Source organism: Capsicum annuum, chromosome 8 (genome assembly GCF_002878395.1).
Source record: "Capsicum annuum cultivar UCD-10X-F1 chromosome 8, UCD10Xv1.1, whole genome shotgun sequence".
In the NCBI taxonomy this organism is placed as follows: domain Eukaryota; kingdom Viridiplantae; phylum Streptophyta; class Magnoliopsida; order Solanales; family Solanaceae; genus Capsicum; species Capsicum annuum.
The window spans coordinates 152,403,798-152,418,407 of record NC_061118.1 but is presented as its reverse complement, the minus strand read 5'-3'; the positions used below and the strand labels follow the sequence as shown (position 1 = coordinate 152,418,407).

The 14,610-nt window shown below is 35.0% G+C and overlaps 1 protein-coding gene across 1 annotated transcript; it reads left to right on the top strand.

Annotated features, from left to right (window-relative positions):
* The first annotated feature begins 1,466 nt into the window (after positions 1-1,466).
* Positions 1,467-14,610, top strand: LOC107879317. The gene is made up of 38 exons (XM_047395564.1): positions 1,467-1,642; positions 1,942-2,004; positions 2,387-2,476; positions 2,570-2,629; positions 2,914-2,979; positions 3,059-3,124; positions 3,210-3,285; positions 3,433-3,497; positions 3,930-4,022; positions 4,144-4,224; positions 4,322-4,406; positions 4,491-4,534; positions 4,623-4,685; positions 4,766-4,825; positions 4,926-4,979; positions 5,096-5,155; positions 5,252-5,366; positions 5,456-5,567; positions 6,907-6,976; positions 7,252-7,311; positions 9,508-9,651; positions 10,102-10,164; positions 11,103-11,192; positions 11,298-11,357; positions 11,978-12,043; positions 12,136-12,201; positions 12,279-12,354; positions 12,465-12,529; positions 12,821-12,913; positions 13,039-13,119; positions 13,206-13,290; positions 13,376-13,419; positions 13,496-13,558; positions 13,636-13,695; positions 13,818-13,871; positions 14,013-14,072; positions 14,158-14,272; positions 14,349-14,610. The coding sequence occupies exons 1-38, from the start codon at positions 1,523-1,525 to the stop codon at positions 14,468-14,470; spliced, it is 2,910 nt and encodes a 969-aa protein (XP_047251520.1). The 5' UTR covers positions 1,467-1,522; the 3' UTR covers positions 14,471-14,610.

Below are 14,610 nucleotides of genomic sequence, written 5' to 3'. Positions count from 1 at the left end.
AAATGATTCTCATAAAATTGATACTAAAATAGTTAACAAGATCTTCAAGAAAGTTAATATTATTATTTATCATAAATCTATGAGGAAATGTAGTATAGTCAATAAAGCAACATATATCATGAACGTAGAAGTAAAGGACCTCATTCATTTCTAGTTTTTAATTCAAATATTCTTACAAAAAGTAGTAATTCTCTAATGCTGTCTAGTTATCCTATAATAAAAATATACTTATATTCAATTAATTTATGTGAACAAGCTATAATAAAAGTCAAAACTAGTGGATGGATGGGTTTGGACTTTGGAGAGTAACAGGAGAAAGATTATGATGGTGATCTTAAGCTCAAATTAAATATTAGTACTAATTAATTAGTATTAAACTATTAGTATACAATCTTAATGGCTTCATTAAATCCAACATAAATACACTAAACAAGCATTTCTCAGGTTATCATTATATATAACCTTACTTTCTTTTAGGTGATGCCAAGATTTTTTCTCAAAGAGCTGAAGTATGTGCTTATGATTCACATTTTGCTGAAATATCATGTTTTTTTTTTTTTTTTTGATCTCTTTCTCCATTTACTTAATGGAAACTACAATTAATTTCCAAATGATCATGCATGCTTTGAGGGAGCCTCGGAGTAACTAGGAAAGTTGCTGCCATGTAACTAGAAAGTCACATGGTCATGCCGTGAAAACAATCTCCGACAGAAATGCAGCATAAGACCGCATATAATAAACCCTCGTGGTCCGGTCTTTCCCAGACCCCATGCATGCCGCAGGAACTTTAGTACACAGACTCTCTCTTTTTTTTTTTTTTTTATAATCATGCATGCTTTGCTTGAAAACCTCAAAACAATTTTTCCCATTATTATATATGTTAGATGTTCTTGTAAAGGTAAAGATTGTCCAAATCGTATGTAGAGGCGGCTTCTGGATTTTTGTGTATGGTTAACGTACTTTCCAATGTTTTGGGTTGTGTATACCATCAGTTTTTATTTGTCAGTTGTTAGTATGATGCTGGGGGGTGTCAAATAATTATTTAATTTTTCTTCACAATTTGGAATATAGTTTCTTGAAAAAAAATAAATTAGAATATAGGTATCCTCTGGTTTTTGAAAATATTTTCCTCTACTTTGTCTGATGTTGAGGTAAAGTACGTAGCATCAAATGTTTTTAGTGTCAGTTATGTCAGGTCCACCTCTTTTTATCTCTGTGTGGAGAGGTAGGCTTGCTAAATGGGCTACTGATGCTGTTTCTCATGCTCTTTAATGTGCCAAAACTTCTGAAGTCTTTATTTTAACGTGTTTGATGGGAAGTTATATACATATATGAAGTAAAACTCTGAAGTAAGGGAAAAGACGTGTGGTAAGAGAAATACTGATTTTACAAGCGTTAATAAGCTTAACTCTTTCAACAAAGTCTGATTTTTATGTCAAGCTGTTCTTTGTTTTGAATTAATTCTCTCTTTTCTCCTCTGATAAGAGAAACAGCTAGCATAGCAAATAGCAAGACAGGCAACATGGAAGAACAACTTTTACATCCTAAGGGAAACATATTACCCGTTGGCACGTCCTGTTCAACGCCTGTTGTTCTAAGCACTTGTGTTGTTATGTGTGGTTCCTTGGCTTATGGATTTGCTGTAAGTATAATATGCTTTAAGTTAGGAAAATTGTGAAAATTCTTTAGACTGTTAGTGCATACATAGAATCGAAGAGTTGGGGATTTGGAGTTGACAATAATATAAGAACAACATAGCAAGTGTACAGTAATGTAGAATTCGAGCAATAAATATGATTTTCTCCTCTTCATATTATTTGTTTTTGTCTCTATCTATGATTACATGGTTCCAAATTTAGATGAGTAAATCCTTATGCTGTGATGGTATACTTAATTAAGGTGTTTGATGAGTTTATATTTAATGTGATGATTGTTTTATAGGTTGGCTACTCTTCTCCTGCCCAGTCCAGTATCATGGCTGACCTGGGGTTGTCCATTGCAGATGTAAGTGCACACTTTATAAACTTTATTTCCCTTCTATATAATCGGAACGTTTGGGTGTGTGAATATCCAGACTTGGCCTTTAAAGAATTTCAGCCAAACACTTTCGGTTAGTTTGGGAGTGAGTGCTGCAATATAATAGGCAACTAACATGCACTGCAAGAGGTTAATTTTGTGGGCGCTGTAGTGGTTGGCTGGGTGGCTTTGTTCCAAGTACATGTTTGAGGAGTCAGTGATTTCGTAACTTCCGGAATAACTAAAGTGCTACGGGGCCTGCTAACCTTAATGAAGTTCAAAAACGATAGATTTAGTTGGAGTTTTGGGATTCTGATCTCTGATACGTAACTCATCCTTTCGTACTGCTTTTGCTGTTGTTCTACTACAGTATTCAGCATTTGGAGCTATTCTGACACTTGGTGGAAGTATAGGTTCGTTAGTGAGTGGCACTATTGCAGATATGGTTGGGCGGAGAGTAGTATGTTTCTCTTTCAACGCTCTTCTTTCATGCCTCGTGAATTTTTGAAGATGACAATCGCTAAAGAACTTCCTATGTGCTTTATGTTTACAGACAATGTGGATTATGGATCTCTGTTTCATCCTGGGGTGGCTATCTATAATTTTTGCAACGGTATGTAATTCAATGGTCATTCTGTACTTTTTCTACTGAATGTTAATGACTGTTATTGGTCTAAAATATCTTAGCAGTATCTTTTCCAATAATAGACAGTCATCTCAAAATACATTTTAAATGATTGTTGTCTAGCAAAAATTGATATAGAAAGCCAGGGATTAATTTAACTTTCAGTGGATAGAGTTTCTGATTCTTTTTCAACTTTCTCAGTAGATAGTCTGGAGAACTGCGTTCAGCCTATTTTTCGAGTTCAACTCATTGATATGTTTATTTGTTACAAGAGCGTGTGGTGGCTTGATATTGGAAGATTTATAATGGGAGTCGGAGCTGGACTTCTCTTTTATGTGGTAAGTAGCTAAATTACAGAAAATTCTTCAGTGCTCTTCCTGTGCAAAACATATTGAGTAGAGGTTCACCACGATGCAGGCTCCTATATACATTGCAGAAATCTCACCAAAGAGTATTCGAGGTGGATGCACAGCTGCGCTTGCGGTAAATGAGAAACCATTGTTTTCTGTGACTCGGAAATGTTCAAATCGTGCATATTTAAAAAGTTAAAACTGCTATGCTTTTGCAGTTCATGGTATATTTTGGTTTTTCACTGATGTTTCTGATCGGGAATTTCCTGACTTGGCGCACCTTGGCTATAGTAGGTAGAGTGCTTCCTATATTGTATTTACTTCTATATAACAATGTATGCACAGCCAGGCACAAGAGAGAAGGAGCTGCAGAGAAGAGAAGACTATATAATGTGCGATGTAGAAGAACTGATTTACCGTCTTTGCACTTCTTTGTTTCAGGAATTATACCCTCTTTGGTGCAGTTATTAGGCATATTCTTCATACCAGAATCTCCAAGATGGTTGGTGAGTGGTGTATATACTTCTAACTATAATACGTATTGGAAGTTTCTCTGTCCAAAAGGCAAACAAGCAGCTTTGGACATTAAAAATGAGCAAAACTTAGCCACGCTGACTAAAATACCCTGCTAGTTAAATTGGTGTTTCTCCCATCTCACAATGCTATATTCTCAAATTATACAGTAAAAATAATACACTATTTTCGAGAAGAGATACAGTCGAGGACACTTACAAAAATAAAGGAGACATTACTTCGATTGACAAACTAATGCTTGGTGCTTTAGTTTTGCTGTTTACTTTCTTGTTTTTGGTCAGTTGTTCACTTTCATATCTTTTCTGTCTTACCATTGTATTGGATGGAAGGGTTTGTGTTTTGTTTTTTATACTGGAGTTTCTGCTATAGTTGGATTCCTAATTCACTTATTGAACTATTTGCAGGCAAAAATTGGTCTGATCAAAGAAGCAGAAGCATCTCTACAATATCTGAGAGGAAAAAATGTTGATATTTCTTTAGAAACAGCTGAAATTAAGGTCACTTGCTTCTAAATGTGTTACTACTAGCTTAATGTGTACTATGAGCTTATTCCCTTTCCTGAGAAAACCATCTTCTATCCAAATTAAATTGTGTGATTGAAATGAAATCTCTTCACAGGACAACGTGGAGTCACTTGCACATCTTCCACGATCAAGATATCTGGACATGTTCAACCGTAAATATGCTCATTCACTCATTGTAAGCCTTAGATATATACATCCCTCTTATAAGTACTACTATATTATTCCATTTTCATCACTTATTGAGCTTCCTCTTGCTATGTTAATTTTACTAGGTAGGATTGGGAGTAATGATTTTGGTGCAGTCTGGAGGAACTGATGCGATTTCATCTTTCGCTAGTTCAATTTTCAAAAAAGCTGGTTAGCAACTCATAGATTGTTTGTAAAACGAATTATACTGCAATAGCCTTTGATAGAAATAAAGAGATTATCGCTTTTGTAAAGGTTGCTCGGTCAGTTTTGCAACTACAACTATGGGATTCATCCAGGTTTGACTCTTGAAACTACAATGTGATTCAGAACTACTGTTGCTACAACAGCATCTCCAACTATTATCTATTTATACTTCTCTTTCAGCTCCCTTTTGCCGCTATGGGCATATTCTTACTGGATGCTGCTGGAAGACGGCCAGTTCTGATGGTCAGAACCTAGCATCTCTACTACTATGTCTAGTTTAGTGACCGATAGTAGATATTTGAAGCAAAACGAAATGGTTTCAGGTTGCTTCTGCTGGGACATGCTTAGGAAACTTTCTTGTAGGTGTAGGCTTTTTGTGTAAGGTACTCAACACACCCTCCTCCCCCCCAACCTTTTCATAAAATGAAAATCACTAAAAGCTTCACTTGCTACACTTATCACTTTCAACATTATTCCAAGCAGGATTATGATCAAATGAGTCAAATCTCTGCCACATTGGTGTTAATTGGCATACTGGTTTGTTCTTCACCCTCTGTTGCTGAACAACTTCATTTTCCTTCTATTTTACCGATTTTGTAGCTCAAACTGTTGACTAAATGAACGATTCGCGTGTATCACGAATTTTGTAACAGGTATTTGGCATATTTTACTCAATGGGTGTGGGTGGTGCAACTTCGACCATTGTTTCAGAGGTCAGCTATTAGCCATCTTCCTCCATATACACACATTACACAACTCGAAACTTTTCGAGTACTACAGAAACTAATTAGTAGTTATTACCATATCAGATATTTCCTATGAACATAAAGGGATCAGCTGGAAGTCTTGCAATTGTATGCAACTGGTTTACTTCTTGGATCGTCACATATGCTTTCAACTTCTTATTTGCATGGAGTCCTTCAGGTATGCATTTTCATCGATCTCTAGAATTGCTCGAACCGATATGTTTTGTTTGTTGTTCCAGCTGGTCTGAAAATTCTGCATTTTACCAGGTGTGTTCTTCATGTTCACATTTTTTTCCGGGTTGATGATCCCATTTGTTGCAAAGATAGTACCAGAGACGAAAGGACGGACACTCGAAGAAATTCAGGCATCCATGACACTGCTCAACTGATGTTGATTTGCAAGAAAAAGACTCTTATTCATGCACATTTTATGATTTATTCCATAGTTCTTTGCTTAAACAATTACACCACTATTATTGTATAGTTCAATCAAACTTTATGACTCGTTTATTCATTCAAGATACGAATCAGCTTTATCAAATTGTCTTTTTATGAATCCTAAATATTGCGTGCACTATTTAAATTAGAGTACTTTCTAATAACTATTCAATAAACAGTATAACATATATTATTATGGTCTATGGAATAGTTCCTTCCTGTTTAGGAATCTAGTGAAGTGTGAATTAGGATTGCAGTTTCTGTGATGACATTATTATTTGAATTTGTGGAGAAATAGAACAAGCTATAATAATATGGCAGAAAGAGGAAAAGTCAATATTGAAAATAATTCTTCTTTGTTGGTAGACACTAGACATTATTATTTTATTTTATATATATTAAAAAAAAAAAAAAAAAACCTGCTCGTCCTTGTACGTTACGTCGTTACCTACTAAGTCCGGCAATGAAATTCATCATCTACAAATTACAAACGTAAGATACCAAACGTTTATGTTACGTCTAGGTATTCCTATCACTTTTAAGAAACAAAGGAAAAAGACAAAAGGTAGGTCGCCAACTACTGGATCTCCCTAATTATTTTAGAGCAAAACTGAAATTCCAACTAAAAATGAAACTCTTTTAGTGTTGCTGGTCCCAAATTATTTATTTAGATTGTCAATTGAAGACTATATATGTGTTTTTTTAATTTAGAATAATAACTTCTCTACCCAAATAGTGCTAAGGTCGATCTATTTTATTCATTCAAATCTCATTTATAGAAGAATTAGTTTTCAAATACAAAATTATATGTATAAATAAAATGTCAACTTTAAACATTTAAAAATAATGATCTACTTTTTTTTTTTTTAATCCGTTTCAAAATGAATGACTTTTCTTTTTTAATAATACTTTAATTTTAATTTTACACGCGGCATGCTCAATTCCAGAAGATTGAAGGAAGTTTTGGTATATTTGACACAACTTTACTTTAGGACCACACGAATCAAAAGTTTCTTTACTTTCTTAAAGTTCATGTCAAGTTAAACTATATCATTTTTTTTTAAAATGGAGGAAGTAATAAATTATTTATTATCCCCTCGTTTCAATTATTTGTCTTATATTTAGTAATCACTTTTAAAAAGTATTTTTTTTCTTAAATGTTTTTTTTTTTTAATTTCAATTCTTCAGTTGCATAATTAACACTATGATAAATATTAAAGGACATGTATCATTACAATATTCAATTACGTTTTTTTTTTCTTTCTATTTCGTGCCAAAAGTCGAAAACCTGACGCAAAGGGAGTGTCAAAAAGGGGAACACCAAAGATACAAGAAGCAGGCAACTATTGCGTGCCAAAGTGAAGAAAGAAATAATTTAATACTAAGATTTAAAGTTTTTGAATTTTTGATAAAACTAAAAATAAAATTTTAGCAAATTCTTTGTCTAACATTAGATCAATGACATATTTTATTTATGAATTCTTAATTTATATTTTTTTATATATTTATTAAATTTTTTAATATAAATAAAAAATTCACACAAAAATTATTAAGTTTTTGAGAATCCCCAATTAAGATCCACCTTTAAAAATAATTGCTGTGTAAAGTTTCCGAATGGTGTTCAGAATTACAAAGATAAACGTACATCACATCATCGTAAAAATGTGAACGTAGCTTTGGCGCTGGTCATTATCAATTACTACTTACTATAGTCCAAAAAGGGAGGATTCTTTTAATTAAAGCTGTTGTTTGTTACTCTTCCTGTTTTATTTTACGTGGTAATTTTGATTTGATATATTTCCTCCGTCTCATTTTATGTAATATATTATGTCATTAAATAATTATTAAATTAAAAAAAATAATTTTGAGACGGTTTAAAAAGAAATGACGATGTATAAAATAGGATGATTGACGAACGAAGTAATACTTTAAAAAAAAATTAAAAATTTATATAGCTATAAATTATTTTATTTAAAATAATTGAGTACTATAAAATTAAATTATTTTTGATCATGATAAGAGAATAGTTTTTCGACGGATAAAAGAACAAAAAGGTCACAGTTATTTATATATCTCCATGATGGACTTCTTGTTAATGGTGGACCTGAGTTACCAAATATTCCTTGGTTGTATAGTACTAGTACATTACTATATATTTCTCTCTGCAAATGCTATACTCCACTTGACACTCCCTTTTGCCTGCTTTTGGTGCTGCATTATTGACAACATCTTATAACCTTCAAAAAGGTTTGCTCTAACTTACCTATTCTTGAACATTTCTTCTCTGGATTTTAGAATTTATTATAAGCAGTTCATCTTTAAAGAAGACTATGATAATTGATAACTTTGTTTCTTTCTAGTTTTTGAACATATTTTGTATGCTTGTTTTAAGAAATCCATGTTATGTACTGTCTTTTTGCTATTCTAGAATCAACTTTTAGTATCTACTTTTCTTTTTAATCCGCTTCCTATTTGTTTTTTATCTTCTTAAACATGAATTATTTTGGTGCTGTGTTGTGATCCAGACTTGAATTCAACAGATTTTTTTTTTTTTTTTGAAAGTTTTCTAACATGGTGTTCTCAGTTTTCATATTTATTTATGGGGACTGAAGCTACAAGAAGACTCAGTAATTCTGTATTGTGTGAAACTGGAAACAACTGGTTGAATGACAGCTCCATACTCATTTTACTTGGCTTTAATTTTATTGGTCTCTTGAAGTTGTTGAAATTTTCCTTATTTTGCATTCTTTAGTAAATGATAAATAACAACTATTACGCCTCGATTCAAACTGAGGTCGACTGTATAAATCATCACTTTCCATTTCCCTGCATTTACCATTTCATATCCCAATACTCATTTTTAGGTACTAAGGGTTCCCTTGCAATTCCTGTTGATATAAACATCTCTGAACAAATTAAAGAGCTAGCCTCCTATAAATATTGAACCTAATGTAAGTGTACCATCATGGTTATGTTTAATCCCAACTAGTTGGTATGATCTATGTTGTTCTTGGTTTAGTTTGTCTGGATGCCGAGAGGTTATAGGCCTTTGATCGAGATAACTTTCTGATATATGATTTCTTAAGCAAATTGTCTTTCCATGAGAAGTGTGAATTGTGTCCCTCCATGCTATAATATGAGGGGTTTTAGGCAAAAAGATATAGTATGAACGTTATTTGACCTTATTAGCAGGGACTTCTATGAAAGGCGCTGCATGAAGATGGGATCTCATGTGAAATGTGCTACTTGGCCGTGATATTTCATGCTGAGTGGATGAAGAATCCAAAACTGCATGCTGTGTAGAGTTCTGCAAGTACATGTATCACTTAGGCATTTACCATCCTGACCACCTAACCATCAGGCCGCCCTCAGTGTAGTAAAGGTAGATTAGTAAGATGTTCCTATCTGTGACCATTTATGTTGGCCAGCAGCTTGCTGCATTTGTGCTTTAGCAGCAGAACATAGTTATTAGTGCTTCAACAACAACATTCAGTATGCTTTTCTGGATGAGTTACTGGAAAATGGTTGTTGAAGCATTGTTATTTGTTTTCCAATGATGCGTCCAATTCAGCCAAAGATATAATGCAGATAAACCCTTGTGAAGGGGTTTTCTGTATTGAAGTACTGATCAAATAGTGTTTGTGTGACTTCCCATAGCTGAAAGACGGACGTCAATTTTATATATCATTTTCCTTTAAGGCTTCATTTGTAAATCTCTGAAACTCTTAGCCTGATATATATTTGCTTATAATAATATTGACCACGTCATACTAGCACCGGAATAGGTTTTATTGCTCTCTCGTGAAGTATTGTACATTATTCTCACTCTTCTAAATGTCTAGTTTCATGCTTAGCAGTCTCTTCCTTTTTTCTTCAGGTAGAAACATACTATGACTGAAAGCATGGAAGAAGGTTTGTTAGATAGGAGTAGTCTCAGAAAAGAAAGCTGGCAATTCCATGTTACTGCAAATGTCATTTTGAGTTCCTCAGTTGCTGCCTGTGGTTACTTTGCCTATGGATTTGCTGTAAGTATTACTTGTAAAAGTACGAGGAATATGTGGGGCTTTGAGGTCTGTTAATTCATATTATGGGGATAATGAAGGCACACAATTTTTCAACTTTGGATAAGACTGAATTAAGCATCCATTTTGTCCTTAATAATTTCAGAAATATTTATCTGTTGGTCTTCCGACTGTGTCCTAGCGCAACAAGAGTGAGATATGCATAAGATTTGGTTCCTTGTTAGATCTAGAGTCTTCAGGATAGGTTTATTTCCACATACCTGTGTGACCAAATACCTTTCCTCTTGAATGTATTTAATTTAATGGTAGGACACATGCATATGTCTTAAGCACTACAACATATTTCTGAAATGAGCATACTTGAGATTTCGCTTTAGTATAATGTATAATGACCTCAGGAGATTAGGCTAAGTGGCTGCCTCTGATTGCTTGTCGGCTGTATGTCCTTTTCAGTCTGGATATCCATCTCCTGCGCAATTAGGGATCATGGATGAACTGGGACTCTCTATAGCAGAAGTAAGTATTTGACAACTTTTTTCCTGTGTTCGGAAGTGGCAGAACAGCTCTCTCACACTGACCTGATCAGCTTTTCTTACCCTGTCCTGAGATTTTAAAAATTGTTGATCCAGTAATTCAACTGCAAAACAGGGAAATGTTGAAGTGTTAGAAGATAATAAATCTATAATTAGTAGCCTAGTCCAGGAGTCTCGAAAATATTTACAGGCTCCGGCTTAATCTCACAGCCTGTAACATGTAATGTGGACATACTGAATATATGTAGGGTTTAAAGAGGCTCACATTCTTCTTTTTCTTTTTGATAAATTAAAGATTTCCTTATTCTAGTTGCTTGATATGTAGACAAGTGGTAGTGATGCATGCATTGCTGTATGCTTTCATTACATTCGCCATGATATCAAGATATACTGGCAGTGCATCAGTATTCACACATAAATTGTGTGGTTCTCTTATAGATTGTTTGGAACCTTCCTTTTTGTGGAAGATCTTGGCTTCCTTAGCATCATGAGCTTCATCACTCGACTCTAAAACAAAAGCCTCCGCTCAATCCTGAATGCACGTTTTTTTGGGTTCATCTTCAATTGATGTTTCCTTAACCTTTCAAAGACCTTGCGTAAATTTTTGATGTGGTCGAACAGCGCCGTCAGCAAAGAAATTGTGAACCTCCCTAACCAAGTCATCATTAAAAATACTCCAACAGTGATAATAAAAAGAACTGGGTGACTTGGAATTCCGCACAATGACCAGTGCAATTCACGCGTCTGTCGGTAGAGGGTTCAGATAAAGTAAGTAGCTCACAAAGAGGAAGTTCCCTGGATGGGACATTCTTGTTTTAATTCACGAAGAGACTTTTTCCTCCTAAATAGGATCAAAATAATTGTATAAACAAAATAACTAATATTTCTCTGTCCATAGTCTGAATTATTCTCTTTCTGTAGTACTCAGTTTTTGCTTCAATCATGACATTGGGAGGAATGATTGGTGCACTGATAAGTGGAAAGGTGGCTGATGTTTTTGGCAGGAGAGTTGTATGTCTCTTTTCTTTTACTTAGTTTATTGAACTTACACTTACTAAAAAATCATTGAACCTGAATAACTTTTTGAGTTTCTAATTTGGTTTATGATTAATACAGACAATGTGGCTTTTGGATTTGTTTTTTATCTTGGGCTGGTGTTCAATAACCTTTGGCAAGGTACAGAGAATGTCTTTTACCTCAAACACACAGGGAAATAACTTTTCTCCTCTCTGCGTGTGCTTCCCCTCCCTCGCTCCCTTTATTGCTTCCGGTCAGGCCATGTAACATGTGTTAAGCAAATAGCCACAGAACATATTGATTATCTGGTTAACTCATTCAAGGGAAATATCAACAATGGCTGTAACACGTGTTAAGCCTATAGCATGTCAATTATCTGATTAGCCCAGTCATATTGCAATAGAAGCTCCTGGGAAAATATAAAGGACACCAGGAACTCATCAACGTTTACATGACATTCATTTAAGTGGTTAAAAAGCATGTTGCACATCTTGTTCTTCATCTAGAGACGGAATCAGAATCTGAAGGCAGCTGCCTCTTGAAAGTATATATTCACAAGAAGAAAGAAGATACACACACAATTTAAAGGCAGCTTCCATTTAAACTTCCCATATACATGGTTAAAGTCCAAGTATGTGCACCCACTGCTTATATATTGGATTCGCCCTTGTCTTCATCTAAGATACAGAATACATCATTTATAAGGTCTTTCTTTTTCTGACTCCCTAATAGCGCTTTCCTTATTCTGGTTCAACTTACGTGTTTGTGCTTGTCGAAAGAGAGTTTGGTGGCTTGATTCTGGAAGGTTGCTGATGGGAGTTGGTGCAGGAATTCAGTTATATGTGGTAATTTCTTAAATTTTGTTGGATAACTTTGTCCGTCCCTTAGACGAAATAAGGTCTGATGCATAATATGACCCGACTTAAATTTCAAACAGGCACCTATATACATTTCAGAGGTCACACCGAAGAATATCCGAGGGTGCTTTGTAGCAGCTGCCGCAGTAAATGAAAAACTTTGTCGATTTTGGTTGGTGGTTACAATTCATTTTCTTTCTATATAAGCCTTGATATTTTGCAGTTCACGTTGACTCTTGGCTTTTCACTGTCGTATTACATTGGGAATAACATGAGCTGGCGCACTTTAGCTCTTGTAGGTAATGATACAATGCATACAACAGTTGCTGCAAAAGAGAATTTCAAAAACAAGATGCCTGATTATATAGAGGTTTCTGTTCTAATTTCTTGAAATTGGTTGACCTTCCAGGTGCTATCCCTTGCTTTATACAGGTGCTAGGTGTATTCTTCATACCAGAGTCTCCTCGGTGGTTGGTGAGTTAGTTATTTACGAAGAATAAACAGGTGGCATTAAATGATCATTGTGCTCCAACTATTTCAAATAGAAATACAAAGGGAAATACAGTCTGCAATTATTTAATCTCAAGTATTGGATTAACGCTAATGCTTTTGAATATGTACTTTCTGCAAAGTGAAGCATACATCTCTCCTCTTTATTCTTATTGTTATTTTTAAAATTTTTCTCTGGCTGAGCTGTTTTTATATTTGATTTCAAGCTATCTAGCTCCTCTGGGTGAATGATATCTGATGTGGTTCTATTGACAGTCGAAAATTGGTTTGGAGAAGGAGGTAGAAGCATCACTACAACGTCTGAGGGGTGAAAATGCAGATATTTCCACTGAAGCGGCTGAAATAAAAGTAACAGAATGATCAAAAATGTCTTATCGAGCAGTGTTGTTTACATGTTTGTCCCTTTCATATTTTATATTGAAGTCTAGTTCCAGAAGAGCAGCTATGACTGAAATCTCTCCTCTATTTAACAGGACTTTACCGAAACAGTTCAGCAACACTCAGGATCTAAATTTATGGAGTTGTTCAGCAGGAAATATGCTCGTCCACTGATTGTAAGCTTTATGCATAACCCAGAGTTGGAATAATTTTGAGTTTAGATGATACGTCTGACATGTCTGCTGATATTCTATATCATTAGGTTGGAACAGGGTTAATGGCTCTCGTGCAGTTTGGAGGGAGTAGTGCAATATCTTCTTTTGCCAGTTCAATTTTTAGAGCAGCTGGTGAGAACAATCAAAATAAATTGTTTTAATTCGACAGCCTTGTGTTTATAGGCATACATCTAAAAAGTTTAGATCATTTTACAAGGTTATTCGGCAGAGTCAGCATCTCGAGTCATAGCAGTTCTTCAGGTTCTCAACTCTTGACACTCCAGTTGAATAAAAGACTGTTAAAAAGGACATTCAAAACGGTTGTTCTTCATTTCAGATTCCATTTGCTGCCATGAGTATTATCCTTACAGAAAAAGCTGGGCGACGACTTCTTATGATGGTTAGGTCAATGACTCCGTGTTCATGTCGCTTTGCCAATAAAGTATGGTTCAGTAAGTCTCAACACTTTTTTTGCAGCTTACTTCGGCTGGGGCTTGCTTAGGATGCTTGCTTGCAGCATTGGGATTTCTTTTTGAGGTGCAAAACTTGGTGATATATACATGAATTAACTTCTTCAGTTTCTCATCTACTTTTGCCACACACACATTAATGTCGTTCTGATGCTTCCTATATCGATGATTCTTCTTTACCATGAACAGGATTATCATCGATCAGCAGAGCTAACCTCTTCAATGGTGTTCACTGGCATACTGGTTTGTGAAAACATCCTTTATTTTTTATTCATCTCCATATTTTTTTCGAACACCTATAGCTTGCCGAAGTCCTTACATTCACTCCACCTCTAACGCGCCATATTCTGTCATCATTTTGGTAATCTTTTATTCTATAACCAGCTCTTTTCTATATCTTCCACAATGGGCATGGGTGGTACCCCCTGGATAATCATGTCAGAGGTGCGTCTAAGAGCCGGCTTTAAGATGTCAAATTCAACTTTATTATAAAGATTCAGACAAACCAAACTGTGAATCTTCATTTCAGATACTTCCTATAAACATCAAGGGCTCTGCTGGAAGTCTGACAACGTTGGTCAACTGTTTTACTTCTTGGCTAGTTGGTTATACCTTTAATTTCCTATTCCAATGGAATGCAGCAGGTAATGTCACACTCCATCTCTTCCGAAAGATTGTTTGATGGTCCAGCGGTTTTACTAAATGTGTCGAAACTTGCAGGAATATTCTTCTTGTTTGCGTTCTTTTGTGGCTCAGTCGTTGTATTCGTTGCAATGCTGGTACCAGAGACGAAGGGACGGACACTTGAAGAAATCCAGGCATCGATGACAGTACTCCAATGATATCATATGTTCTTCAACCTTCATTCATGATGACTACTTGTATCATTCAGAACTGAAAATGTGTATTAAGATTGATGTTGTTATGTTCAGGCAACTGGCTAGGCAATTTCCAGTGAATTCAATGAATGCACTTATCTTCA